Source organism: Triplophysa dalaica, chromosome 21, assembly GCF_015846415.1.
Source record: "Triplophysa dalaica isolate WHDGS20190420 chromosome 21, ASM1584641v1, whole genome shotgun sequence".
In the NCBI taxonomy this organism is placed as follows: Eukaryota; Metazoa; Chordata; class Actinopteri; order Cypriniformes; family Nemacheilidae; genus Triplophysa; species Triplophysa dalaica.
Window position 1 is genome coordinate 8,048,691 of NC_079562.1, and position 26,311 is coordinate 8,075,001.

At 37.5% G+C, this 26,311-nt stretch overlaps 1 protein-coding gene across 1 annotated transcript in view; it reads right to left on the reverse strand.

Annotated features, from left to right (window-relative positions):
- Positions 1-190: 190 nt before the first annotated feature.
- Positions 191-26,311, reverse strand: part of sulf2a (sulfatase 2a) — a 28,275-nt gene continuing 2,154 nt past the window's right edge. The window contains exons 2-21 of the mRNA XM_056735475.1: positions 8,773-9,015; positions 8,138-8,377; positions 7,696-7,847; positions 7,205-7,374; positions 6,645-6,795; positions 6,377-6,552; positions 6,164-6,292; positions 5,196-5,261; positions 4,837-4,960; positions 4,561-4,759; positions 3,805-4,060; positions 3,365-3,461; positions 3,133-3,227; positions 2,638-2,697; positions 2,363-2,529; positions 2,085-2,227; positions 1,868-1,976; positions 1,762-1,795; positions 1,548-1,601; positions 191-1,159 (exon numbers count right to left, since the gene is read on the reverse strand). Coding sequence (XP_056591453.1) covers positions 1,129-1,159; positions 1,548-1,601; positions 1,762-1,795; positions 1,868-1,976; positions 2,085-2,227; positions 2,363-2,529; positions 2,638-2,697; positions 3,133-3,227; positions 3,365-3,461; positions 3,805-4,060; positions 4,561-4,759; positions 4,837-4,960; positions 5,196-5,261; positions 6,164-6,292; positions 6,377-6,552; positions 6,645-6,795; positions 7,205-7,374; positions 7,696-7,847; positions 8,138-8,377; positions 8,773-8,953 — 2,634 coding nt within the window. The 5' untranslated portion in view covers positions 8,954-9,015 and the 3' untranslated portion in view covers positions 191-1,128. The remainder of the gene's footprint in view (positions 1,160-1,547; positions 1,602-1,761; positions 1,796-1,867; positions 1,977-2,084; positions 2,228-2,362; positions 2,530-2,637; positions 2,698-3,132; positions 3,228-3,364; positions 3,462-3,804; positions 4,061-4,560; positions 4,760-4,836; positions 4,961-5,195; positions 5,262-6,163; positions 6,293-6,376; positions 6,553-6,644; positions 6,796-7,204; positions 7,375-7,695; positions 7,848-8,137; positions 8,378-8,772; positions 9,016-26,311) is intronic.

The window sequence follows — 26,311 nt, forward strand, 5'->3', positions numbered from 1 at the left end:
ATAATATGTATGTTGTTGTTGAATATATTTTTGCACGTTTCTTAGTGATTTTTACCATAAAATGTAACGTAAACAAGACCCAGGCGTTAAAAAACTGTGTGCCGAGTTTTTATGTAAAAGTGATTTTCTTTTGTAACAGTGTAACAGTGATTAAACCCTGTATATATGTGTGAAACTGAAAAACCACAACCAGTATTGAACACTTTATTTACCACTATGCCTACTGTACATTCATTTCTTTCCAAATTTCGGGGGAAAGGAAAACAAACAGGAATTGGTTCATGTGACAATTACACAGAAATTTCAGACTATTATAACACATTGTTACTGCAACACCATTTAGTATGTTATTTATAACTGCATTCAAATAAACTTAAAACATTGGTTAGACTGAGGGTACTCTACCTTCATACTTTGTCGACAGTCAGGAAGAGAAACTCCCGTATGTTCAGTCTGGTAAAAATATTCCAATATTTACATCAATTGCACATACATTAAAATACATACTGTGCAGCATTATGTCCCAAGTGTTACTGCAGCACCATATTTCAAATAAACAACAATTCAATGAATATAAGGTTGCAGATGATATTCACATTGTATATTACAATAAGAGTGAAGTATCATGAAGGGTCTCTTGTCCACTTTTAAAACATCCACAGGAGCAGAGAAGTCAGAGCGCGCTGGCTTATCATTTAGCACAGAATCATAGCACATCATAGTCTTACAGAACTGATAAGAGTGTAGTGTGTTTATTGAAGACACATCAATGAAAAACATATAATAACATCATAATGTGAAGTGTTTATATCCCAGTGATAATATATTTCTTGTGAAATAATGGTGATTGATCTTAGCCACAAAATGTTAGGCGTCCAGCCTCATACTAAGTGGCTCATTAACATCCATAAAGTGTCCGTCAAACCAAGATATTTGTCAAAAAAGTCCATAATAGTAGAAAAAAGGATGGAAACAAAGCTGCGTTAAAACAGAGAAGCAATAAGATGACTCTCTTTGAATCCACACTTTACTAGAGATGGCCGTGTGCTCACTGTCCTCAAGTCAGGAGTTCATAAATTCACACTCCACTCCTCTGTACACTCTTTGGGACGGAGAACCGAGACAAATCTAACCTACCCATCCTTCCCAAATTTGACCCCTGTAAAAAACAGACGATGAAACATCCTGGTTTTAATAACATGACCCACGAACAATTTCAATGTGCAACAAAGTTACAACGTAACAACTTACATAACATTAAATTATAAAAACGAACAAAAGTCAAGAAAAATGAAAACAGCATGAAATCATGGCAGTAGGTCACCAACATCACACTCTTCACACATGTTTTGACCAAGAGAATGAAGGACTTTCAATGGTGTTATTATGATGATGTTTCACGTGTTTCTGAAGGACTGAAAGAACTGACAAGCTGCTCATGCAGATAGGGACAGTGTATAACAGAGGGAGGAGGGCTGTGTGGGATTAGTGGCAGTTACTGGCAGGCTGAATTATATTAAACAGATGGTGTGTACAAACAAACTCACATTGATTTGGAGGAGGCTTTCTTCACTTTTGGCCTCTTTCGACGTTGAAGGGGCCTGAATCACGAGGAGCACGCACGCGTATGTCACCCCATGGCATCATAAACACAAAAGCACACATAAAAACAGCAAGATTCTTTTAATGGCAATATTCTCAAATTTTGTGATGATAGTCATTTTTTTTATTTATTAGAAATGAATGAAAGTTAACCCATACCTATAATCGTAGAGTAAGCTTCTTTCCTTACCACCTATGAGAGATATAAGAGTATTATGTGGAAACATTTTTTCATGTGATTCATCGAGCAGGTGGTATGACTCACCTGTCTCCGGATTGCACTCTTTGTGACCTTTGCAGCTACGCAGTTTCATGAGTTGCTGATGCATGTGATTGACTGCGTCACGATCGAGCGTGCTCACTGCATTCATCAGCTGCACACAACAGATACCATCAGTGGAAATTACAGGCAACTGTGTAATTACTTTCAGTTCCATCTGTGAATCATTTAGATTTTCTAAAAATGTTTGAGAAGAACCTACCTGATAAGGATCTGTGTTGAGATCAAAATACTCTAGGAAGCCAGTGGCAAACTCACAAAACAGGAAGTTGTGAGTGTCATTTATGGTCCTTAGACACCAGTAAGTATTGTTGTTGGCACTTGTGCAAGCACAGAATGTCCCCACTGACAGAATACAAACACATACACAACAAAATTAGAGATCACTTTTTTAATGTTCAGTTACATCTTTCATTGTGTGTGCAATACTGCCTTCTTTTTGTGATTTACAAATAGAATGGTCAGTATGTAATGTCATACTTGTCCAGAAGGGGGCGGTGTGCCAGTGCTGGTTGTCATGGGTAAAGCAGGTGAGCCCAGGCATGCTACATGTGTCATTATTACGGAGTCGTTTAAGGAACTTCCTCAACTTCTTCCTGCGTTTCTGGTCTTTCATCAGCCACTGTTTCTTATCTTTGGAGGCCATTCTACTCAGATTAAAAGAGAGCAGATTATCACTTGAATGTTATATTATTACTGATTGGGTGTTAATTTGCTTTCCTTTTTTTTGCATCATATGATGAATCAAGACTTACTTGAGAGAATGTATCCGGCCTGATTTTAGTTTGAGCAGATTTCTGTTAGGGGGCTGAAACCTTTCAAGCAAATAGTAAATAGGTGTGTTATTATTATAGGTGTGAGTTATTATAGTTTTGATTTTAGTTTTACTAATATTCAAAATTATCTTTTATTCTTATAAAACAATAATGTAATTTTAAAGATTTAGCAATTTTGGTATATCCTTTTGTCCTTTTATAATTTTATTTTCGTCGCTTTATAATACTTATACATTTTTAGTTTTTGTCTATTATTATAATTTCAGTTTGTTTTTGAGGCAACATTTCCATTTTTCCTTCAGTTAAGTTTTTCCCAATTATTTTTAGGTCAATATTTGATTTGATTTCACTGAACAGAAACGTTTCCTAAGTTTTAATTTAAGTAAACTAAAATAACCTTGGTGTTAATCACGTTGCAAAGATCAATGCAACACTTAAACACAAGTAAAAGCATGACAAGCTATTGATACTTACATATTTTGGTTGCAATCACACTCTTTCGGGCGAACCTGCTTTAGATGCCCTCTGACCTCTCTTAGGTTCTTTATTTTGGTCTGCAGTGTCTCAATCTATCAAAAGAGATAGACATGGTTAATCCAAAATCGGTTACATTAAACCTACAAATACATTTTCCTGCTATTCTCTGAGTCATGGTTTTGTCTTCGTTCATGTTGTATAATAAGAACTGCGGTCTAAATGATCGTACCTCATGCTCAATGTGTAGTTTGTGATCTTTCCATGCCTGTAGAGATTTGTATAATCCACCATCACACCTTACTGTATCATTCATCAGTATTGAGCATCTAAACAATAAAACATATTTGTATTCTAATTTCAGAAACCACATTTAAGATTTAAATGTTATGCTATTTATAAATAAAAATATAGATAATAAACATGTCAAACCAACATTTCCACATTTTTGAATAACAGTAAATCAAAATAATGTCATACCTCCAATAAAAGTATGTAATTTAGGTGGGAAAAACAACTCTCTTACATGTGACTTTCTCTTTTCACTACCTTGTCCGGCACATCCAAAAAATGAATTGAGAGTAAAATTGTAGTTTCATAAAAATGTTTTTTAAACAGGAACAATTTTCCCAGTGTAACTCATTGCAGGGATGTGACTGGTGACGTCTGTACCTGTAGGTGACTTTAAGAGCAGCAGCAGATGGCGTTAGACTGTTGAAATTAGTGTCTGCAGGACCCATTCCACTAAACTCTTCATTTTCTAAATACACAGCTTGCTTTCTGCCGAGTATGAGCCTGGTGTTGTTCAGGTTGAGAGCCTGGTAGCCCTTCTCCAGGTCCAGAGTGAAAACATCTGAGTCCAGGTCATATGGCGCCGACCGGGCCCTGCGATTCCGTGGCACGCTCTTCTTTGACTTCAACTGTGCAGCTGACCACGACATTAAAATGATCCCTGTTAGTTAAGTGATATACAGCACTGTATGGAGTTTGATAAAAGTACTTCAAACTCACTTAATTGGCTGTGAAATTAATATTTCAGTCTAATTGAGTTATTTGTGATATGGGTATATTTAACCACTAGAGGGCGGCATTGATCTTAGACCAATTTCCAGAATAAAAGTCCTCGCAAGGAGCAACTCTGGGCTTTCATTAAAAAAGACTGGTTATGAAAAAAAAGCACAAAACTGAGCATGAAAATACGGCCAATCAGTTATGTGTGATTTGATAAGTTTTTAGGGCTGTTAATTTTTTCCAATGTAAAAATTGTGTCCTTTTTTATTTTACATTTACATTTAGTCATTAAGCAGACACTTTTATCCAGAGCAACATACAAATGAGGTAAACAATGGAAGCAAAAAATTTGTAAATCAAATATTTCGGTTAATGAAAAATAAAAAGAATATTGACAGGTGTATATTTGTGACTCACTCTTTTTGGTGAGCGCCTTATTCTTCTTGAGAGGCACAGCGGGTTCACAATCACAGTTGGTTGATCTTGAGGGAGCTCCATTGACCTGTGCCCTACTAGAAGCCATCAGACCGAGAGCACGAGGAGTATAGAGACCTGCCATCCCTTTACACTTATAGAGCCTTGGCATGCCGGTGGAATCCTCAATACACTGCCACTTCTGCATTGTGAAAGAGAAGGGGTTATCATTGGAGATTTAAAACACTGGACGCAGCTGGAGAACAGGTATGTATTTACCTGGCCATGTTGCTCACATGGAGTCTGGTACTCGGCTCTTTGACACAGTTCTCTGACCCGCTTGTATTTTGGCAGGGTATTCTGTTCCACCTCTTCGCCATCTGCTAGTTTATGCAGGGGCTTCCTGAATCAAGAAAGAGATCACATTAGGTCGCCACACTCAAAAACAGCATCAGATACGGCCCTATCTGATACACAGATGTGTCCGATGTCAGGTCGCCATCTGGTGCCACTCTAATGGAGCCGTGTCTAATCAATTTTTGGAGAGATTTTTTGAGGAGAGATACAGTAGAGGAGTTTGTGATACACAGTTTAATTAAAAATGCATGGGTTCATCTGGCCTGATCAAATGTACTCACCCCCTCTCTACTAGGAAAGAATCCCGCCACACTTTCCCCTTCTTTTGGAAATGAAACCTGGTGAAACTTACATGCATGTAAAAGAATACAGTGAATTTTAAGGCAACAAGGGGTGATGTGAAATAACACTTTCAAAGTGCAACATGCAGCTGTTACTTTCAGGATTGTTTTTTTTAATCTTTTTTAACTTAATTTAATGACTTTATTGGTTTGGCTAAATGTACTCAAGTTGATTCCCTCCATAAAAAATGTATTCAAGTGTGCATTTAGTATACCTTTAAACCAAAAGATATGAAAGTATACTTTCATTTTCACTTATGCACTACTGAGAAATATACTTAAAATTGCACTTAAAGGAACAGTTCACCCAAAAAAGAAAATTCATTTTTTTATGTTTTTGTTTGATTAGCCTATTAAATACTTTTTTTCACATAGTTTCTTATAAACTTATGTTTTAATCTCATATACAATGTAGTTGTAAACTAGTTGTGTACTCATAATGTAACTATTCTTACACTTAAAGTAATCTTAAAAATTAAATTTAATTAAGTAAAATATCCCAATTAGTACTAAAACATTGATATTAGTTCACTTAAAATATAATTAACCTATTCTTTTTTTAGACCTCTATAGGCCTACTTATTAAAATTACATTTAAATTTAGACATTTAGCAGACGCTTTTATCCAAAGCGACTTACAAAGAGTTTAGGAGCAATAAGAGATATGTCATACATTTAAACTTGAAAATTAACTTGAATAATACCTATTTTGTAAGGGTCTTTCATATTAAGTAATTAATGACATCTATATTAAGATTATTTAAATATTACTTCATGAAACTTTTAGGATGTAATATTTTTGTACTGTTTTGCTGTTTATATGCGGTATGATAAATTTTTAGAAGAGTAAATGAAGTAACGTCAATCTGTTGTTGTGACAATGGGTTCTTGTATTTGCTGTATTGTACCTGTTGACCGGTTTTTCTGTGTCTAGTAGCTTGAGAATAGACTTGCCATCCATGTCCATTGGTATATCTATTCCAGCCATGTCAAGCAGGGTAGGAGCCAGGTCAATGTTTAGTACTACATGTGGATTACTGCAGGAAATCAGGAAATCAGTCATTTTAGCAGTATTTAAAGTGCTTCAAATTGTGAGCTCAAAATCTTTCAGTGGGACTCACATGGCACCTGCTTCCACATTGGGTCCTCTGAGATAGAATGGGATTCGGATGTCAAATTCATACGGCATTGATTTGCCCTTCACAAGTCCAAACTGGCCAATGTGATAGCCGTGGTCAGACATGTAGATGATGTAGGTGTTGTCCAGCTCTCCGGTTTCTACCAACATGTTGTACAGCTGTAAATAAACAGGAAACCTTGTTTAAACATCTAGACTATTTATGACATACTTTCTTCTCACAAAAAGGTTTTTGCGTGCACTAAACATACCTTTTCAACGCTGTCATCCACTGAGAGCAAGGTCTGCAGCCTTCTCCTCTGTAACATATTGGTGAACTGCATATGCACAGGTTTCATGGGCCCAGTGTAACGCATAATCCAGTGCTTGTCTGGGTTGGGGGCGTGGTTGTAGCTTGGAGTTCTGTGTGGGACATCCGATAACACCATTGTTAAAAGGCGAGTTTCTCTACTATTGTAAGAACTTACAAAACTCTACCACACTTTAAATTCTATGACAAAAACTTGCACCACATTGTCATATTCCCTGTTGATCCATTTGCATGTTACATTGGATGCACCAATTCAATTTATTTACAATAGACTAAGACAATAATTGTTTAGAACTAAAAATATTAATAATAGTTAATATTGTTATAGTTATTAATTAAACCAAATAACATGGCGTAACTTAGGGATCAGGACAAGGGCTACGGTTAAATCATGATAAGTATCTCTCTTAAGGAACATCCTAGACAGCATGCTATACAGTGTGTGAACATTGATATTAAATAAGATTTCAGAGCCCAGATGTAGTCTGAAAAAAGCCTTACATATGTTGAGATGCATTGGGAAAGGCATTGCTGTATTGAGGGGCTGCGTCCTCCGGGCCATGGGGGGCAGCATGACTCAATACCATCAGGACAGGCCTGTGTGGGTACATCCTTTTAGACACACGAAAGTAGTGGATGCTGTTGTTCGTGATCAAATCAGTAAGATAATCCTGAGGAAATATCATATGCATTAAATTAAAAATACTTAGTGAATGCTTCCAAAACAGGATCACATTCCCCAGCAGCTGTGGATCTTGATATAAGCTGATGCCATTTGATTTGAGTATTGGCTTGAGATTTATGCTGATTAAACACTGGAAATATGAAAATATATTCCAAACCGGGGACCATGTTCATTTGTTAAAAAATATTGCAATGAATTGGACTTCTGAAACCACTGATGGAGAATATTACATGCGGTCTATGAAGAGAAGATGGATCAGTTTCATCATATTATGTTCAGTCATGCATTTGGAAGAGAGACAGCTGACCTTCGGGTATTCTGTTCCATGCTTTTCCAGGATACCATTTCGACATAGAGTGTAGTTGTAGAACCGAGAGTTCTTCACCAGTGCTACCCATTCTTTCCAACCAGGAGGAACGTATGAGCCGTTATACTCATTGAGGTACTTTCCAAAAAAGGCTGTAAAAAACAACTATTTTGAGGACACATCTAAAAAATAACATTTATGTAAATAAATAAATAACACGGCATAAATTAAAATTGAATTTTACAGAGTTGTTACATAAAATACGAGAAAACAAAATAATGCTTATTGTGCAATGTTTATTTTGCAATGTTGCATCTTTAAAAACGATTGCAACTAATGCATTTGTAATTGTTAATTTATAAAGCTTTGAAGCTGATTATTTAAAGCGCATTATTGTATACACTGGAATTTAAAAAATACTGTGTACATGATGTTGACTAACCTGTCCTGTAGCCTGAACTGTTTAGGTGGACTGCAAAAGTATGGGGTTCATGGTGGGCCTGCCAGGATGGAGAGGAGCAGTTCTCATTGTTGGTGTAGGTATGATGGTTGTGCACATATTTCCCTGTCAGTATTGTGGATCGAGAAGGGCAGCACATAGGAGTGGTGGCAAACGCATTGGAGAAATGGGTGCCGGCTTGCATCATTATACGCCTTGTTTTGTTCATGGCCTGCATGGAGCCTTTGGGAATATATGTACATTTGAAAAAAACAGATAGAGAAATACAGATCCAGATTGTTTTATGCAACAGATGCTTGACCATAAATTTACTCACTAAAAGGGCTTCAATGAAAGGCCTGAACAAAGACTCGCAATGAGGCCATTATGTTACCACTTCAGTGATTAAATGAGAGGATAAACAGCATGTCTGGCACAACGGATCACAGCAGTTGGCCAGTATTACTATAATAAATGAGTAAGGTGTCCTTTTTTATTAAGTATTTCTCAAAAATGAGTGAGAAATTATAATTGTGAGTCGTACTCCAAATATTCGTTCAATATATTCAATATATTTACAGTCATACACAATATGCACAAAAGTACAGATAAATAAATACACAAATGCACCAACTCACCAAGTTCAATGTCCTGATCGTCAGTAAGGATTAGAATGATGTTTGGGCGAACATTGCGGCGGTCCCTCTGAAGACGTGACCTCAGCTTCTTGCCCGAGAGGTACATGGTTCCATCCGAGGGCCAGAGGAATGTGAGGATGATGACAAGGAGAAGGGTGGCTGGTCTCCACCCCACTGCCATGGCTTTATCCCTTCCAGTCTTTACCTCCCAAGAAAGTTATAGTACTGTATACTCTTCTCAACCTGTTTGGGGAGAACAAAGCAAACATTTATTATAGTGTTTTTATATCTAAAACTAAAATATAAAAAATGTACAGTAAATAAATAAAAAAAATACACAATTTAATGAATAAAAAAATTACATTTATCTAAATAAATAAATAACACTCCATAAAGTTGTTACATAAAATACGAGAAACCAAAATAATTGCACAATAATGTTTACTAGTGATTTCTCATATAATTAATAAAAAATATCAATACAGTACAAATGTATACAAAAATAATAAATGAACCATTTTAATTATTTAAAATTTAGTTTTATAAATTTGAAGCTGGTCATTAACAATTCTCACGTCACTGAGAAAAATGTCACATATCTTTCAAATTATGCAAAAATAATAAATTAAAGGTTTTTATGAACTATCATGAATATTCAGGTATTAAAATTATATATATATAATATATATAGATATATATATATCCATGACCTTGAGGTAAAAGCAGCATGCTTCCCATTTGTGCACAGCATATCGTGTATGATCTATTCAAAGATTCTTTAAGAAAAAATGTTTTTACATTACTTTAATTCAAATTGACAGTCACTGACAGCAACATTATACATTGTCATAAATACACACACACACACACACACACACACAGATACACACCCATCTTAAATTACCCTCTGCTTTCCTCCTATGGGCTTTTGGTCATCACTGACAGTGAGCAGCCGAGGAGTTCGTCCATATAAAATTATCTTATTTATTCTGCAATGCATTAATTAATCATTAATGATCCATAAAGACCAGGTCGGAGCTTATGTGTAACGATCTTCTTGGTTGAACAAATGGAAGCTGGCGAGGATGCTAATGACAGTGGGCTGCATGCCAAAAGATAACCGAGAGAGGGTAATGGTACAGGCCAGAGGTTAGTGGAGGAAAGGCCTGTTATGAGAGAAGACAGTTGGGTACTAATGGATTGGAAGAGGAGGGTATGTGAGGTCTGGTACAAATTTGTTTTGGTTCCAAATTTATAAATGTGTTGATCTCGAATTCATGTCGATGCGAATTCATCAGAAAAGGGTTTATGATGAAAAATGTGTGTAAAAAAGAAAATGGGTTGGCAAGTTAAAGGGATAAGTCAATTCTTTTAAATTACATCCCAGAAAAACCTGTACGAGTTTCTTTCTTCAGCAGAACACAACAGCAGATATTATGAAGAATACTGGTTACGACTCGCCTTCCATTGACTTCCATTGTATGGGCACAAAACCACTCATTTCTCAAAATATCTTTTTTGTGTTCCACACAAAAAAGAGTGATACAGGTTTTAAATGATATGAGAGTGAATAAATGTTGATGGAATTTTTATTTTCGGGTAAACATTTATTTTAGCATGTTCCATCTGACTAATCACTGCATTCACTGAGAGACCACATGCAACTTAACTTTGTAAATGAAGCATAACTCTAAAAACTAATTTGTCACACTGTTGGATTTTAAAATCCATACACACTAAAAAAAGTAAATGTAACATTAATATACCACACACAAAAGAAGAGGTCAGTCATAAGTTTTATAACTGATAGTCAAATACAATACAAGGATTTTGTATGTTTTTATCAGACAATTAACTCCACCACCAACTGTGAGCATTCAGGAGGAAAAATGAGCTCCTGTGTGTTTGTTTTAGAGACCACGGGACGCTCATCTCCCACAGCGCCGTCCCTTGAAACATAATTGGCATGGGAGCCAGAGCATCCTTCTAAAGGAGCTCCACTTAAAGCTTTGTTGGGGTGTTTAAATAATTAATATCCACACATGTATATCAACAGAAATGTGTCACCTACAGACACAACGTCTAAATGCTTCCTCTTCTCCTCAGTCTTCTTACCTCAGTGCTTTGGAAGAAACAGTTAATTTTGGCACCCTGCTGTCCTCAGGCCAAAGGTGATAACATACTGTTTACCCTCCTGCTGGACAAAATAAATGGCCAATGGTTCCAAAAGATTTGCTTTGACGGTCTCTAACTGTTCATCCTTGGACTGTATTATCAGAACAAATCCAATTTTAAGTGTCCGGTGTCTTTCCTATGCTCTGGTCCCCCGTGCACGCTGTCTTTCTCCAACCATCTCCTTCTCTCTTAACACTCACACACAGCTGCTTTCAGTCCATGTTAAGTCCTGCTCTTTTCTCTGTCATTGTTCTGTCTCAGGGGAATGGATGAGATCTGACCTTGGGGGTCTCCTGTTTTAAATTCTCTTGGCTGCTCTGTTCTCCCCAGAACCCACCCCCCTTTCCTCACTCTTATTGCCGGCAATTGATAAAAACAACAGCTTGAGAGCTTGAGAAAGAGTTAAATCTTAAACAGGATCTGCTTTCGTCTAGAAAGGAAATGTTGATATTGTGCTAATAACTATGACATACCAATACAAGAGACGGGAGTTACATTTCAAGCAATTTACCTGTGATTTTTGAAACTCATCATTTATAATCTCATTTTCCACAAGTGAGAATAATTTATGACAAGGAGGGTTGAAGTAGGACAGTACGCCGCGTCAGACATTCTATATCAAATACACAGAACCGAGTGCCAGTGGAAACTTTTGTGCAGAGATTCTATTATTGCTGTTGTCAGCATTTTGTACAACTTACACTGTAAATTGGGGTAACAGGATGCTTGTACGGCTAGTTAAGGTAGCAATCAATGCTCAGATCCGTCTCTATGTCTGCCTATCCTCTTAAAAAAAGGGTGCTTCGTGATGCCTATTTTTTGGCTATGGTTCCATAAATAACCTTTAAAGGGACAGTTCACCCAAAAGGGAAAATTCTGTCATCATTAGCTCACCGTCTTGTCATCTTCCACTATTTATCCTTCCATTCAGACCAGCAAAAATTCAGGCCAGATAAATTCAACAAATGTCAAAATGTTTTAAAATGTTTAATGTTTGTACATTACTTCAACTCATGTAATAAGTTCAATATCAAAAATTTGACAAATTACAGCAACTCACAGCTGGTCAAAATTTAAATAAGTAAGCTGAAATGACTTGTAATGCCAATTTGATTGCATTTTTTTTTACAATGTATGTAAACATTGCCATTGGCCTATTAAAGGCCCCTACTTTCATGCCCAACTCTTCTCAAGTACCACCATCACCATCCGTCCACTTCCTGCACACATTACTCTGCTGGCACGACCTGAGGAATGTGCGTCCACCCTCCAATTCAGTATACAAACTTTCCAAAGTCTCCTCGAATTTGCCAACAGCAGCTAGCATTCAGATGCAAATGCTATGACAAGCCTCTTTCACGGTGAAGACCTTTATCTGCCCGTAAATTTGAAGTGGGGCAGGGGGTATGTGGATTCTCCAGTTGAATACTGTACATCAGACACTTTGTGAAAGACTGCGGCAGAAAGAAATTGGTCAACCCCCGTGTCCATCACTCCTTATTTGTTCTTAACATTCCAGAGTGGAACCTATGTGCCATGACACCTACAACAATTGATTCGAGTTTTAATAATGCTGCGAGGAGTTGCAGAGGCGTTTTGCTCGAGCAATATCGAACGTACAATTATCGAGAGCAAATGGTGTTTTCTGCCTGGGTCAGCGGTTTGTGAACAGCGCACTTGAACTAGAATCTAGAAAAGCCGCATGTCAGCACTATACAACACAGAGAGCCTCTATATCATACACTTAAACTAATTAGACTGCTGTGTGTCAACATGTCAAGTCCTGTAATCGCACCTGACGCGAAAGCCTTGGGGAACCTCACAGTGATGTGACCCATGCCACTGAGAGCAAATGAGAAAATAACACATCCTTACATCAAAGCACAGAGACTGGAGATTTAATTGTGAAGACACTGACAGTTTTTGAAGTCATCCCATTTTTCCAGCTGATGAAAAACTCACATACTATGAAAAGTTTTTGCGTTTTCATATCTCTGAAATATGAAAGTGTGTTTTAAAACTCTACTGCTTCATTAATCCAGTAAAAGTTGAGTTTCTTTGAACTCCTCGGCTTCAAACAACACCAAAGAAAGGTCAGAATAAGCTTTAATCTTCATAATATTTCACTTGTTATCTCAGTCATTGGCTAATAATGAACAGATGAAAGCAGTATCTCTCGCTGAAGAAAAATGAGTCAATGACACAGATAAATTCTGATTTTTCAACCAAGAAGAAAGGGAGATGGAGCTACACATAAAGGTTGTCTACTACAAAGATAAGGCAAACAATATTGTTTGGCTTATTGCAAAAAATGACACCAGAGATAAGTTTGATTAAATCCATTTTGTGGACAAAATGTTTGCAAGGATAAAATGACGATCGAAGAGCAATGAGATAAGCGCGATTCAGGTAGTAATATTCACTGTGCTATATATATGGTGCTCTTGTTGTCACAAGCAGAAGAATCCAGTTTCTGTCCTCCGTTTCCATCGGTAACCATATGGCATGCACTAGGCAAGCGTGGTGGTCCTGAGCCCTTTGGCCAATGGGGATTTGTGGGACGACCCTTGTGTAGTGAGGGCACTTTACCGCCCTCCGTCTGCCCTGTGACAGAAGGACAGAGGGGCCACATGCAAACTATAAACAGCGATGATTTCATCCAGATCTTGGATGACAAGGTCTCAGATGGATTTTTTTATTTCTGGTTAATGGTTAAAAATGTATATATTTACATTTATGCATTTGGCAGACACTTTTATCCAAAGCATTTATACTTAAGTATGTGCAATCCCTGGGATCGAACCCACAACCTTGCGTTAATGTGCTTGTTACTGAGCTACAGGAAAGCAATATATCTAATATCTAATGATGTAGTTTTGTACCAAAGTAGAACACAAAAGGAGAAATTCATAAAACATGAAAATGAAAATAGTGACTGAGGTGATTGTCACCTTTGTGGTTCAGAGGCACAGATGATTAAAGAGGGAGAGCAAATTTGAATACATCTTTGGTCCAAACTTTTTATTTTAAAAATATATATTTACATGTCTTAAAAGGGACAGTTCACCCCAAAATAAAAGGAAATCTGTCATCATTCCAGATGTATATATTTCTTTGTTTTGATGAATACAAAAAAGATATTTGTAGGAATGCTTGTAAACAAACAGTTCTTGGCCACCATTGACTGCCATAGAAGAAAAAATTTCAAGTCAATAGTGCCCCTGAACCGTTTGCTTTCCTACATTCTTGAAAATATATTATTTTGCGTTCAACTAAACTTAAAAAAATGTATAAAGTATTTTTCCTACTATGGTAGACATTGGCGGCCGCTTACTGTTTGGTTACAAGCATTCTTCCAAATATATTTTTCTGTGTTCATCGGAAAAAAGACACAGATTTGGAACCATTCAAGTGTAAAATGTTCCTTTAATGCAGCGAAAACAGTTCACTAAGATCACCAAGGATAGAGAAAATAATTTCAGCACCATGCTCTTCATCAAATAATCTTCACATCAGCTCAAATGAGTGGAATTCCATTTAAAGACACAAATTAATAGTTGTAAATATCAATGCTATAATGCAGAATGGCATTTCAATACATGGAAATCAAATTAAGTTATATAGGGGGGTCACTGCTGAATGTGATAACAGTTCACTCTCAATCAACTGTCAGAAAAAATCAGCCACTCTGGCATAAGCACAAAGGCAGCTCATGAGATCAAAGTGCTTCAATGTCTATGTTTGTTTGAATTTACCAATTAGAATCAGCTTTCCCAACAATCTGCTTTCTGCAAAGCCACAGGATGCTAGTTCACATTGTCATTCATATTCTTTTAATTACTTGCAATTTTTCTTGTCTCCTCCAAATGACTTGGGGAAGATGGGAAGGGTAATTGCCCCGACGATTACTGATGATGATTATAGACATTCTTGGTTTCTTATTTCTCTAAGCTGTCTCCGGTTAACTGAAAGAAGCACATGGATGTTATGTTCACACAGTGAATGGAGTGTTTTGTGCCTCAACCAGAAATAGCAAGTATTACTTTGTGTTTTAATAAAAAACTAAATGTATTCCAAAAACAAAAAATGAAATAAAATATATTCAAAAATTAAGTTAATATTCTTTGTTGTCAATTTATGTGGTGCTTTTTTAAATTCAAATTAACACTAAAACAAAATGGGAACTAGACTTAAAATTCCAAAAATACAAATTAAATAAATATAGCATTTTGTTGATATATTGTTGATCATGAAAATGGAAAACTATACATAAATGGAAAAATCTAATAAAAAACAAAACTCACATGAAAGGCAAATCTTAAAACTATAATAGCTCTGTATCAAAAACACAGCTCCAACAGTTTGCACACATCTTCAATGTTCCACCCACAATGCAGCACTTGCGGCTCACAGCAGAAAGTGTAATTATCACATCCAGTGCCTGTGACCCCTGTGGTTTGCAGCACATAAACATTAGCAGTAATTCATTTGTGCTTCCCACCGTCAGTGTGGCCGCTGTGGGGATCTTCTAATCTTCTACAGAGATCGTCCCTGGGGATGAGGAGCCATTGGTATTTTTCGTTTCTGACTTTGCCCATTCTAATCCACTTCTCCTTCTCCCTTCCTTCTCTTTGTGGTTAGATTAGAGAGCTTAGCAGTCGCCCCTTCCAACTCTATACATGTAACGGCCTTGGTTGCCAAAAACACACAAGGGCTTTAAGAACAGCAAGGATGGGTGGGAACTTAAAAAAAGGACTTAGACAAGGTCCAATGCCCAGCACACTGATCTGAGAAATATCAGCTTATCAGATATAAAGTGTTTAGATTGTCAGTGGATTATTTAGGGCAAATGATAGTTAATAAAATATGATGGTTATGAAACACAAATCTTGGAACATTTTAGACTTCAGTGCATTAATAATAATAAATACTTTTTGAGAAAACAGCACATCAAAGCAATGTTGAGAAGTGGATTTACAAATGCTCCAAGAAAGTAAAGTGGAAATAAACAGGCACTTTTGTATTTAGATGCGACTTTTGACTTGAAATCATCAACATTTCCATTTTTCTCTACAGTGCAGTCGTTTTGGAATGCAATAACAGAAGGTTCATCTAATTTGACAAATGAAAGGCTCAACCAGGGTCAACTGGTGGTGTACAGCCCATATTGACAACTTTCACAGCCATCACATTTTTTATTGTTTTATATTCTCTCTCTCTCTCTCTCCCTACAAATTTCCATTCCTGCACTAGAAATAGCTGATATTGTAGGATATTACACCATCAGAGCAAAGTATTATGGATGGATTCCCTGGACGCCTATTATCTGTAATCGTTTGTTTTCCCAGCACAGTTTGGACTTAATGTTTAATCCATATTAAAAGAGCTTTCACACCCACATAACCATAAACACATGCTTAATGGAAATAAATCCACAGTCTCAAAAGTGCAAAAATTATAAAACATCTGGACAAAAGCATTAATTCTTTGATGCCAAAGAACCTTTAACATCTGCAGAATCTTTCTGTTTCACAAAAGGTTCTTTGTGGTGAAAAAAAGTTTTGTCAGATTAAATAAGTAAGAAAGAGATGGTTCTTTAAAGAACCGTTGACTGAATGGTTCTTTGTGGAACCAAAAATGGTTCTTCTATGGCATCGCTGGCAAGAACCTTTTAAGTACCTATATTTTTAATACAGCCTAGGATTTGCCAAATTTTCAATTATTCAGCATTTCTAGATGTATTGTTGCCATTCCAGTCCAGTGTCTGTTAAATTTCAACAAAATCAAACCTTTAGGAGTGACAGTGACAGCATGACAAGACACATGAAAACAGTAATTATTAATTTATTAAAACTATTTTTTAACCTTTCTTAAATACATGAACAAATATTACTGTTGTATTGCTTAAAAGTGAATATGAACTTGACTTCTGTGCAGTGTTTGAGGTTTAAAAAATAAAGTGCATTTTCTGTTATTTTGACCTGCAGTTTTCATTTTTTGCAAATAGAAAAAAAATGTATTTGAAATTTGGGAGAAATGTAGTTATTCACAGAATGAAACAAAAATGATAATTTTACCTAAACGGCCCTATAAATAGTTCATGAAAATAATTTTTAAATGGTCTTTGAATTTTTTCTGCGGCTGTATACTGAATTGAGAATACATCATAATAAACTCATCCTGTAGGGAATAGGAACCCGATGTTCCAGTAATCCAAATTGATCTCCCAGTTTCAAGTTAAAACACAGGTTAGGACGTGTAAAGGCCAGGACACATTGTAAATATGAAGCATTAGGGCACCTGTTGATCCTAAACCCCTTTTTTAATGCCAATTCATAATGGTCAAGGTCAAACTAGTGCCAAGAACTGAAGAAATCCAAAACACATGGTTGGTTTTCCCAAAACAAGATCAATCAGTTTCTACATGATGTATATACATAAGCTAATACAGTACCTCATCATTTCCTAGTTTCTGATTTACAATAGCATCTGTATCCCCTTTTAGTCACCAGCCATTAATGGCACCAAAGCCCATTTGGGTAATGGCCCTATAGTTTGTGTGTGTGCCTTTACCCTATGGCGAGACCAGACTCTCTAAACTACCCCTGTGATGATCGTTATCTGTAATCCATAAAAAAGACTATTCCTACAATTCCCATTGCCTTTCCCTGCCATTTACTTCCCTCATGATCACAATGGTCATTACATGGACAAATAGAGCAGCACAGGTGGTTACCACCATTAACTGAGAGGTTTGGGGCAAATCATCTGCTTGAAGGAGTTATGAGGAGGAATGAGAAACACAAAGCTGAATGTAGCTGATGAGAGGGCAAGTCTGACCTACCTTCCATAAAACAGGCCATAAATTGTGACGGTGAATGACTACACAGTGGCTTCAGCATTAGGGTGACTGAATAGCAGGACTGGTTTTATAGCCCAGGCAATTCAGTTAATGACCCTGAACAATCAACTCAACAACCTGATATGAATCTCTGGTCCGGTTCCCAGCATGAATGATGGCAACGATATAGAAGATTTGAGACTTGAATTTCACTCAGTCGAATACAGAAATTAGATTGTATTTTAAGACTAAAAGAAGCATTAAAAAGAGTAATAGGAATTGTTCCCCGTGAATTGCCTTCATGTTTTCTACAGGCTTCTAGTATGTTGTTAATCTCTATTTAAACCTATTAAAGTAATTAGCAAAGCCCCAGGAGAGTTGCCCATTTTGATAACTCTCAATGGAAAAGGACAATTATCAAGGTTCAAATATTTTTTCGCTGAAGGAGAAAGATATATAGATGGTTCAGCAGATGACAAAGGATGCTGTGAGACAAAGGCTAACCGACTCGCACAAACAGGGTTATTCACTGTCCTTATACACACTGTCAAACATGTGCCGTACCTTTGTGTGTGGGCTGTCTGTTGGCACAATCTGGTGCCTTCATTGGGGCACCTTTTTTGAAAAAGCGGGCACCTCGCCCGATTTTGACAAAGCCAGCGTATCTCCTGCTGTCTGCTGCTAAGAGTGAAAAGAATCAATTATCCGAGCACGCTATTTTAATATCGGACTCCTAATTAGACTCCAGCCGAATATCCCTTGCGTATGATGTTTTTTTATATATTATGGGGAATTTAAAAACTGTGTATAAAAAATATATAAGTCCACCAACCACAAAATATTGAACATTTTCGTTAGCCAGTATTAAGCAATTCTATGTATACATGTTACTGCAGGCAGGGATGATTAAATATACAATAACACAATATAACCAAAGAATTTACGCAATCATGTGCAAGAAAGCAAAACTTCAAGAAACCGAAAAGGAGGACATAAAGAATTCTGTGTTCAAAAATAAAAGCGCTTCTGCAATGTCTTTGAAGAGTTTCTTTCACTGTCTTCCAGGTAGAAGTGGATGTTTCATCTTGCTAAAGATAAAAAAAGTATGTCTTAAAAGGGAACAGAAGTGGACTACATGTGTTTTTGTTTGAAGATGATTCAAACAGAATAACTGAATAGGTTCCTGGAACGTTACTAAGAAAACATGTTTGTTTGTATACAAGCAGTAACACATTTTAATCCTGATGGACAGATCTGTCCATTCACAGAATTCATTAACATTACCCTGAATCTCTAGGGTGTGATCCATCAATGTTTCACCTTCAGATCAACATCACAGACGCTGATATAATGACATTACAGAAGTGAAAGTCATGTCTCAAAAAAGTTTGATTTGAATCAGTAATTTTGCTGTAATTTCACAATTTGACATGGCCTTCGATATAAAGGTTATATTTTAACAGAATGATCTTTAGAGTAGATAGCATGATTTTATGTAGAAAACAGTAAAAAATGGTTCTGACAGATATTGTAACATATGTATTCAAAAGATGACAGCATCTCGAGTTCTGACCCTGTTCTATTTGCTATTATTGACTCTACACTATTTGATATAAATAAGTACTCGTAATGATTTGATGGGCAGAGATGGTCTTCCGCGTTGCTTATTATGAGCACGGTGTATAGTTTACTGCACAGCTAACAGTGTAATGGCCTATTTGTTCAAGTCACAGCAGGATGCACAGCAATTTAAAACTAATACACCCTGTTCTATTTCTGTTCTGCAGCAGTGCAAAATGCAGTCCCAGAACAGACTTAACCATGTTGCCACCCACAAACAATTACAGTCCACATAACTATCGGACATTGATGTTTTCTTCTACGTTTCGGACTATCAATCACTGAATGTAAACCAATAATGTCATTATTGTAAGGCTAACTTTAAACTTATCAGTGCAATAGTTAAAGGAATGGTTCATCCAAAAAGGAACATTTTGACATAATTTTTTCACTCTGGTGCAGTTCAATACCTGTATGTAACTTATTCTTCTGTGTAACACAGTGGAAGATATTTTAAGAAATATCTCAGTGGTTTTGTGTTGATACAATGAAAGTCAATGCAGGCCACTGTTGTTTGGATACCAACATTCTTCAAAATATCATCTTTTGTGTTCTGCAAAAGAAAGAAACTCATACGGGTTTGGAATGACATTAGGGTAAGTAAATAATTAAATGTTTTTTATTTTGGGTGAACTATCCCTTCAAGCCTTGTATCGAATGTTTTATTCCCCATTCACAGACCTGACAATTGAACTTAACTGATTAACATATGTGAACCGGACAGGCTGTCACTTGAAGAATGTCTGAGTCATATGGCCCGTTTCAAGTTAACACTATCCTTAAATGTAGGCCCTGAATCTTTCCCTCAAGAGATGACATTTATTGTGATTCACTTAACAGCAGTCATCACTACACCATCAATAAGTCGCACTTAACATTTGCTGTTGTGATGACATCATAGTACCAATCCAACACAGCAGTTTTTTGTGTTAAGTGTTCAGAACTCAGTATTTCCTAACTTGACAGTCATCTGAAGTACTTGCTGGGTATACATTAACCCTGACCTCAAATGGCCAAAAGGTCATATACATATACTTTGAATTGGAAGTCATAGAATTAGAAAAAAATAAGTCGGTGGAAAATGGTTGGAAAAAACAGGTATATTCCATTACTGTTGACCAAAAAACAATGTTTTAACGAAGCATCTTTTTTACACACAGTAACAACTCCACCGCTCTCAGCCAGGCACAAAGCATAAGTGCCTTCTCCCGGCCATTCCCGTTCCCTTTCACCGGACCTTTAATTTCATGGATTACAATCGCCACGATCTGTTCACACTATGATTGCACCCGCACCTGATCTTCATACCCCGGACATTGTTTTAGGATTTGTCAGGTCTAGTTTTAAGTTGTTTCGTTGTGTTCGCTAGATCAGACCCATTGTTTACTTACCTGTGGACGTTACCTGTGTTTTTATGTACCGTGGATGTTACCTGTATTTACTTACCTGTGGATTTACCTGTAACTTACCTACCTGTGGATGTTCCCTGTTTGTTTCTACAACTGTTGTTTCACCCCATTAAACCTCCTGAATCCAGTTCCTGTGTGGCATCGCTTATCTGTCATGTGTTACAGAAGACCAGACCACCAATAAAGATATCCACTCCATCACCATCTCCATCACCAGACCCCTGCACCACTCTAGAGCCCTTCACAGACCCCTTTTAGGTTCTATGACATCTACTCCTTATGCAGCTCTGCCAGGACAGCATGTCTCTGGAGAGGTATGTAGAGGATTTCTTCGACACGTGCAGACTGGTGAGTTGGAGCGACCCTGAAATTAACCATTTATTTCTGTCTGGATTGGTTGATGAAGTACTTGCTCTCGTTATGCTTCCTGACCCAGATTAATACCCTCTGGAGGACTTTATTAACCGAGTCCTCCAGGCGGTGGTGTGTGAATTCTAAGTCGGGAAGAGTGATGAGAGCGAGTACAGTAATAATCCGGTTCCAGCCTTAAATGGGGAAGTTGTACCGGCTCACCCGTATGCGCGGGTGGTATGCTCTAATTTGGTATGCTCGTCTTCGCCGTGGCCTGTCATCCCACTGGCTCCATGAGGCTACCTCGGCCCTCCGGCTCCTGTTCTGTCAAGCGTCGACCATGCACCGGCTCCACCTACATCCTCAGTCACCCTGGATCCGACGCGGTTGTCTGTCAAGTATTCAAAGAAGAGATTTTAAGTAGGCTACTGAATGTTAAGAGAGAAGTGGTTGACCGGACTGAGTTGGTAAGAATGTTCCACCAGGAAGGAGTTGTGAAGAAGAATGAGGAACCAGAGGAACCTGGCTGTTTTGGAAGTAGTGATTGTGGTATTGCCAAGATGGATGGTGAGATCGTGTTACAGCGTGGGGTGTGACAATTATCAGGAGGCCTTGATTGACAAGGGCAAGTGGAGGGAATCTGGCCAGGAGACCAGGGTTACAGCCCTACTCTTTACGAGAAGTGCCATGGGATTTTTGATGACCACAGGGAGTCAGGACCTGATTCACATTCCCTTGGACGCTATATATACCCTGTCTTTTGTTATGTTCATTGTCAGGTCTAGTTGTATAGTTGTGCTGTATGTTTGCTAGTTCCGATCTTTGCTAGCTTTCCCGTGGATGTTTACTTACCTGTATAGATGTACCTGTGGATGTGATTCTGTTTTACCTACCCGTGGATGTACCTGTCGATGTTTTATTACCCGTTGGATTATTACCTGTCGTATGGTCTACCTATCTGTTGACCCCTGCATTAAACCACCAGTTTACCTTACTCCCTGCGTGGCATCATCCTTCAGTCTGTCTGGAAGTGTTGCACCCATCACATATATAAGATTACGTAAAAACATATGCAAGATTTTACAGAATACAGATCTAAATTTGTCATCCCAGCCATCTCTGTGTCCACACTAGTCAATAGTATAGAGGAATAAGGGGAATATATTAATGTACAAAGTAAATGTTGTGGTAAAAAAACAGACTTCATTATTTTAAATGTAGAATAAACGTAACAAGGAGGTTTAAGATGACTGTAAAGGGAATGAGGATACATAGAAAATGTAAGGATTCTGAATTGTGCGACTTTAAACAGCAGGGCTATGGAAGTGCTTTGTTTCATTTAATCGCGTGACATTTAAAGAAAGCTAGTATTAAAAGTTGTGACAGATATCAAAACGTAAAAGCAGCTTGGAGACGTTAAGCAGGAGAACAAGTGGTACGTTAATATAGATCTTTAGAAGTCGTTGTGCGCATACAGCGCTGTGGAAAAAGTAATCATACGGTGTATGTGTGCATATGGGCTTGACTACAAAGACTGCAAAATTTGGACCAGCGAATCACAAATATCCATTTCTGGAGGGGCTAAATAATTAGGAAGAAAGGACCATGGTCAAGTTCTATCCTTTTTAGCATATAAATTCAAGAACATGCACATATAACTTGTAATCCTGCATATGTTAAAGATTAAATCTGTCTGTGCTCTAAGATCAGTACTGGTACAGACTGACCTTCGGGCCATGTGTGTTTGATTCTGTCTGGTACAGATCTCTTTCAATCGATTCCAGGGGGCTCTTATTCAGCCAATTAAAATCTTGCTGTGTGCCCCGAGAGAAGTTCTTTAAGTTAGCTCACAGCTCCTGATGTGTTTCAAATTATTAAACTAATTGTTTGTTGTTTAAAGGATAAATTCACCTCATAAAAATCTGTAAAATACATAATTTCAAAGTCAGTTCTTTCTTTTTTTGAACAAGTTAATAAATATATTGGTTGGGTGGGTTCAATACAATAGTGGATTACCTCACTTGTTGGTGTAATGTTTATGGAAATACCGAAGAGGGTCAGGAAAAAACTGCCTTTGGTTTGTTGATTATTTTCTAAGATAACAGTAAAAATTCATACACATATACAGAAAAAGATAGTCAAAGGAGTTTGGAATAACATAAAGCTGAGGAAATTATTGTAATTGTAAAAAAATTAGTGTTTTGCTGTGAATTTCAAAAAGTTTTCAAAGTCTTAAAGTCTACACTATATCTGAATGAATGGCCAAATGAACAGATGCTAATGTAAACCGATTCTGCCAAAGGGAAAAAGAAGCTCTTGATGAGAAACAGATAGACCTGTCATCCAAACTAATGGACCACACAAAAAAACATAAGTTAAGTTTCAGGCCACTAAAAATCTAGTGCATATAAGGGTAGCCAGCTAATCTGTTTTCTTCAGCGAGTTGAGAAAATCCAATTTTGGAAATCTATAATTCCATAAAAGTTAATAAGCAGCCACAAAGCCTGCTGAGATCCCGAGGGAATGGGATAGATATGGAGTGAGAGAGGGTAATTGGTGGATGTGAGCTGAAGTCAGAGAAAGACCATATAACATTCTGGTGGGAAAAGCCTAAGGGGGCTGTTGAGGAGACTGTCAAGAATAGCGAAGAAATTCTTTTTTAAAAATGAGCAAAAGAAATATGCTCACATTTACTGTATTTAAACAATATGTCTCTCATAAATGGAGAAAAGAAATCTGAAAGAGACAATCTATACCTACATACAGTAGTGGCCAAAAGTGACCTGTGGAGGACAAATGTTTGCTTTCACTGCTCCCTCAGGTTAAATAAAAGATTCCATTCCCTGCGATCTCATTTTTCATCATTTAGTTAGTGGGTGACGTTGCTGTTAGAGCATAAACAATACCTGCAAATGATAAAGCTCAAAGTTCAATGCCAAGCGAGATATTGTCTTTAACAGAATTCGGTTTTCAAGGACTACAGAGAACGGCTGGATCGGACTACAGCCCTCTACTTCCCGGGTACATGAAGTCACTATTCCAAATGCTTTTAATAACCTCCGCCCAAAGGAATACGCCAAAAAAGGGGTGAGACCTTCCTTAGAGAAGAGCCGCTGGAGTAATGTTTGGTTATCAGAGATTGTAAACATTTGACTGAGCTACGCGCTAAACTACTTTCATAACAGTCCAACAGCTGGTCATAAGAATTCTGCTACATACATTCTAGGATAACCAACTGTCAAATAACAGTGTAGCAAAGTTCAAAGTAGGGAAGGAGGAAGGCCGGGACCGGGGAACATTTAACAAACTTTTATCAAAACAGACAAACAATAACACAGAAGTAAAAGGCCGGCAGCCACCTCACTGTCGACTGCCGGCTCCAAGACCATAAACACAAACTTAATACATGTCTGGGCACCGGTCCTCTCTCGTCCGTAGTCCTGTCGCCGTTCCTCTTGCGCTCCCGATCTCCTCTGTGAAATATGCGGGACCGGGGTGCGCACAGCTGATTCCCACTATCACTCACGCCACCGCCCCCGTCACGGCTCTTACACATTCACTGAGAGGGGCACCGACCAATCAAAACAACCTGAGAAGCGGAAGCTTGCTGATATAGTATTGGTGGGATGTTTTCTCATACACACTCTTAGCGGGGAACCAATCACGATAGACCTGGTTAGCTTTACCAATCAGAGTGTTTCAGGAGTGATTTATATAGATAGGAAGAAATTCAGTCGGTGAACAATAGACTTGAAATATGTGAAATATAAAGCGTTTTTTTTAAATAGAAACGTTAAAATCAACTGTTAAACACCCCCAAAACATAATCAAAGCCTCAAAAACAGCATAAGACTGGCTCCTTTAATCAATTAAAATATGTGGTGTATCAACCTGATCTCAGGAATTTGTAACTATTTTACAAGGTGGCTTATTCATTTGAATTTGTGCGTTATGAATCCTACAAAACATATGATTACAAGGTTAAAAGCAATACTGAAGCCCCACTTCTAACCCAGACCCTAAACCTAACGTCACTGGCGCGAAAGGGAACCATACTAAAATGTACGAATGAGATTGCACCAAGTAGCCAAAACATTGTAATATAGTTATGTTTTTGCCCTGAGATTGTGTTGGGTATATTGTACAAAATGGGAACAAAAATCCTAATTACTGTGTATCAGAGAGTATTGTTTTTTTATGAGGTGTGAATTTATTTATACATAATATATTTGCTTAAAAGGCAAACACATCAATTTTCTAAAGTTGGATCACCACTATAGGAGAAATTTTCCCATAATACCATCCATTTTAGTTAGGATCTAGTTACCGGCTGTGACAGTGCTCAATGTTATATGTGACAACAGACGATTTTTACTTTTGAATCTTAATGGTTGTTGCCCTTCATCTCACATTTAGCAACCAAGTGGAAACATCGACCATTAAATCTACAGTATACGGTTAAAATCCATTTGATCTTGAGTCAACCAAAACAGCTCGAAACACTTTGATTGCAAATTCTGTTTCTGATCAAAGATTGATGTTCTCTATGAACGGGTCCTGATGTAATTACAGATCTCAGCTGGGCACCTGCAATATCTTGGCACTGCTTTGTAATAATGCATTCACATCACTTTCTGCCTCAGAGGGCAACGCCAGTGGAGCTGTGCTCCAAATCACTCATCAAAGATTTCCAGTCAGCTATTAACATTTAAGACCATCGACATGAGCTCAAATTATACTTTAGATTCCTGTCATGTTTTGTTCTCAGCATCTCATGAAAACAAGAGCATGTGTCTTAAATTGAAGAGTCATGGGGTTGCTATGGACTCGACTAGTGCCGGGAGTGGGGACTATTTAATGTAATCACACTTGGGAGGGGTGTTGTAATGCTAATAGATAACAATCGAAGAAGGCCAAACCAGAGAGCGACTTAACACTCACCTTCAATGTGATAGATGAAAAAGGCTAGTCACCCTGGGTAGCCTCTTATGAACGTGCTCAGTTTCTGGACCTGTCAGTCTTCATCTGTGAGGTTATCCAAGTACAATCGTGTAATGCTGGTGTACATCATAAATCCATTATTTGGTCTTATAAGCAAGTAAACACCCACAAAGTCCAACAATTTGTGACATAGAGTATTTAA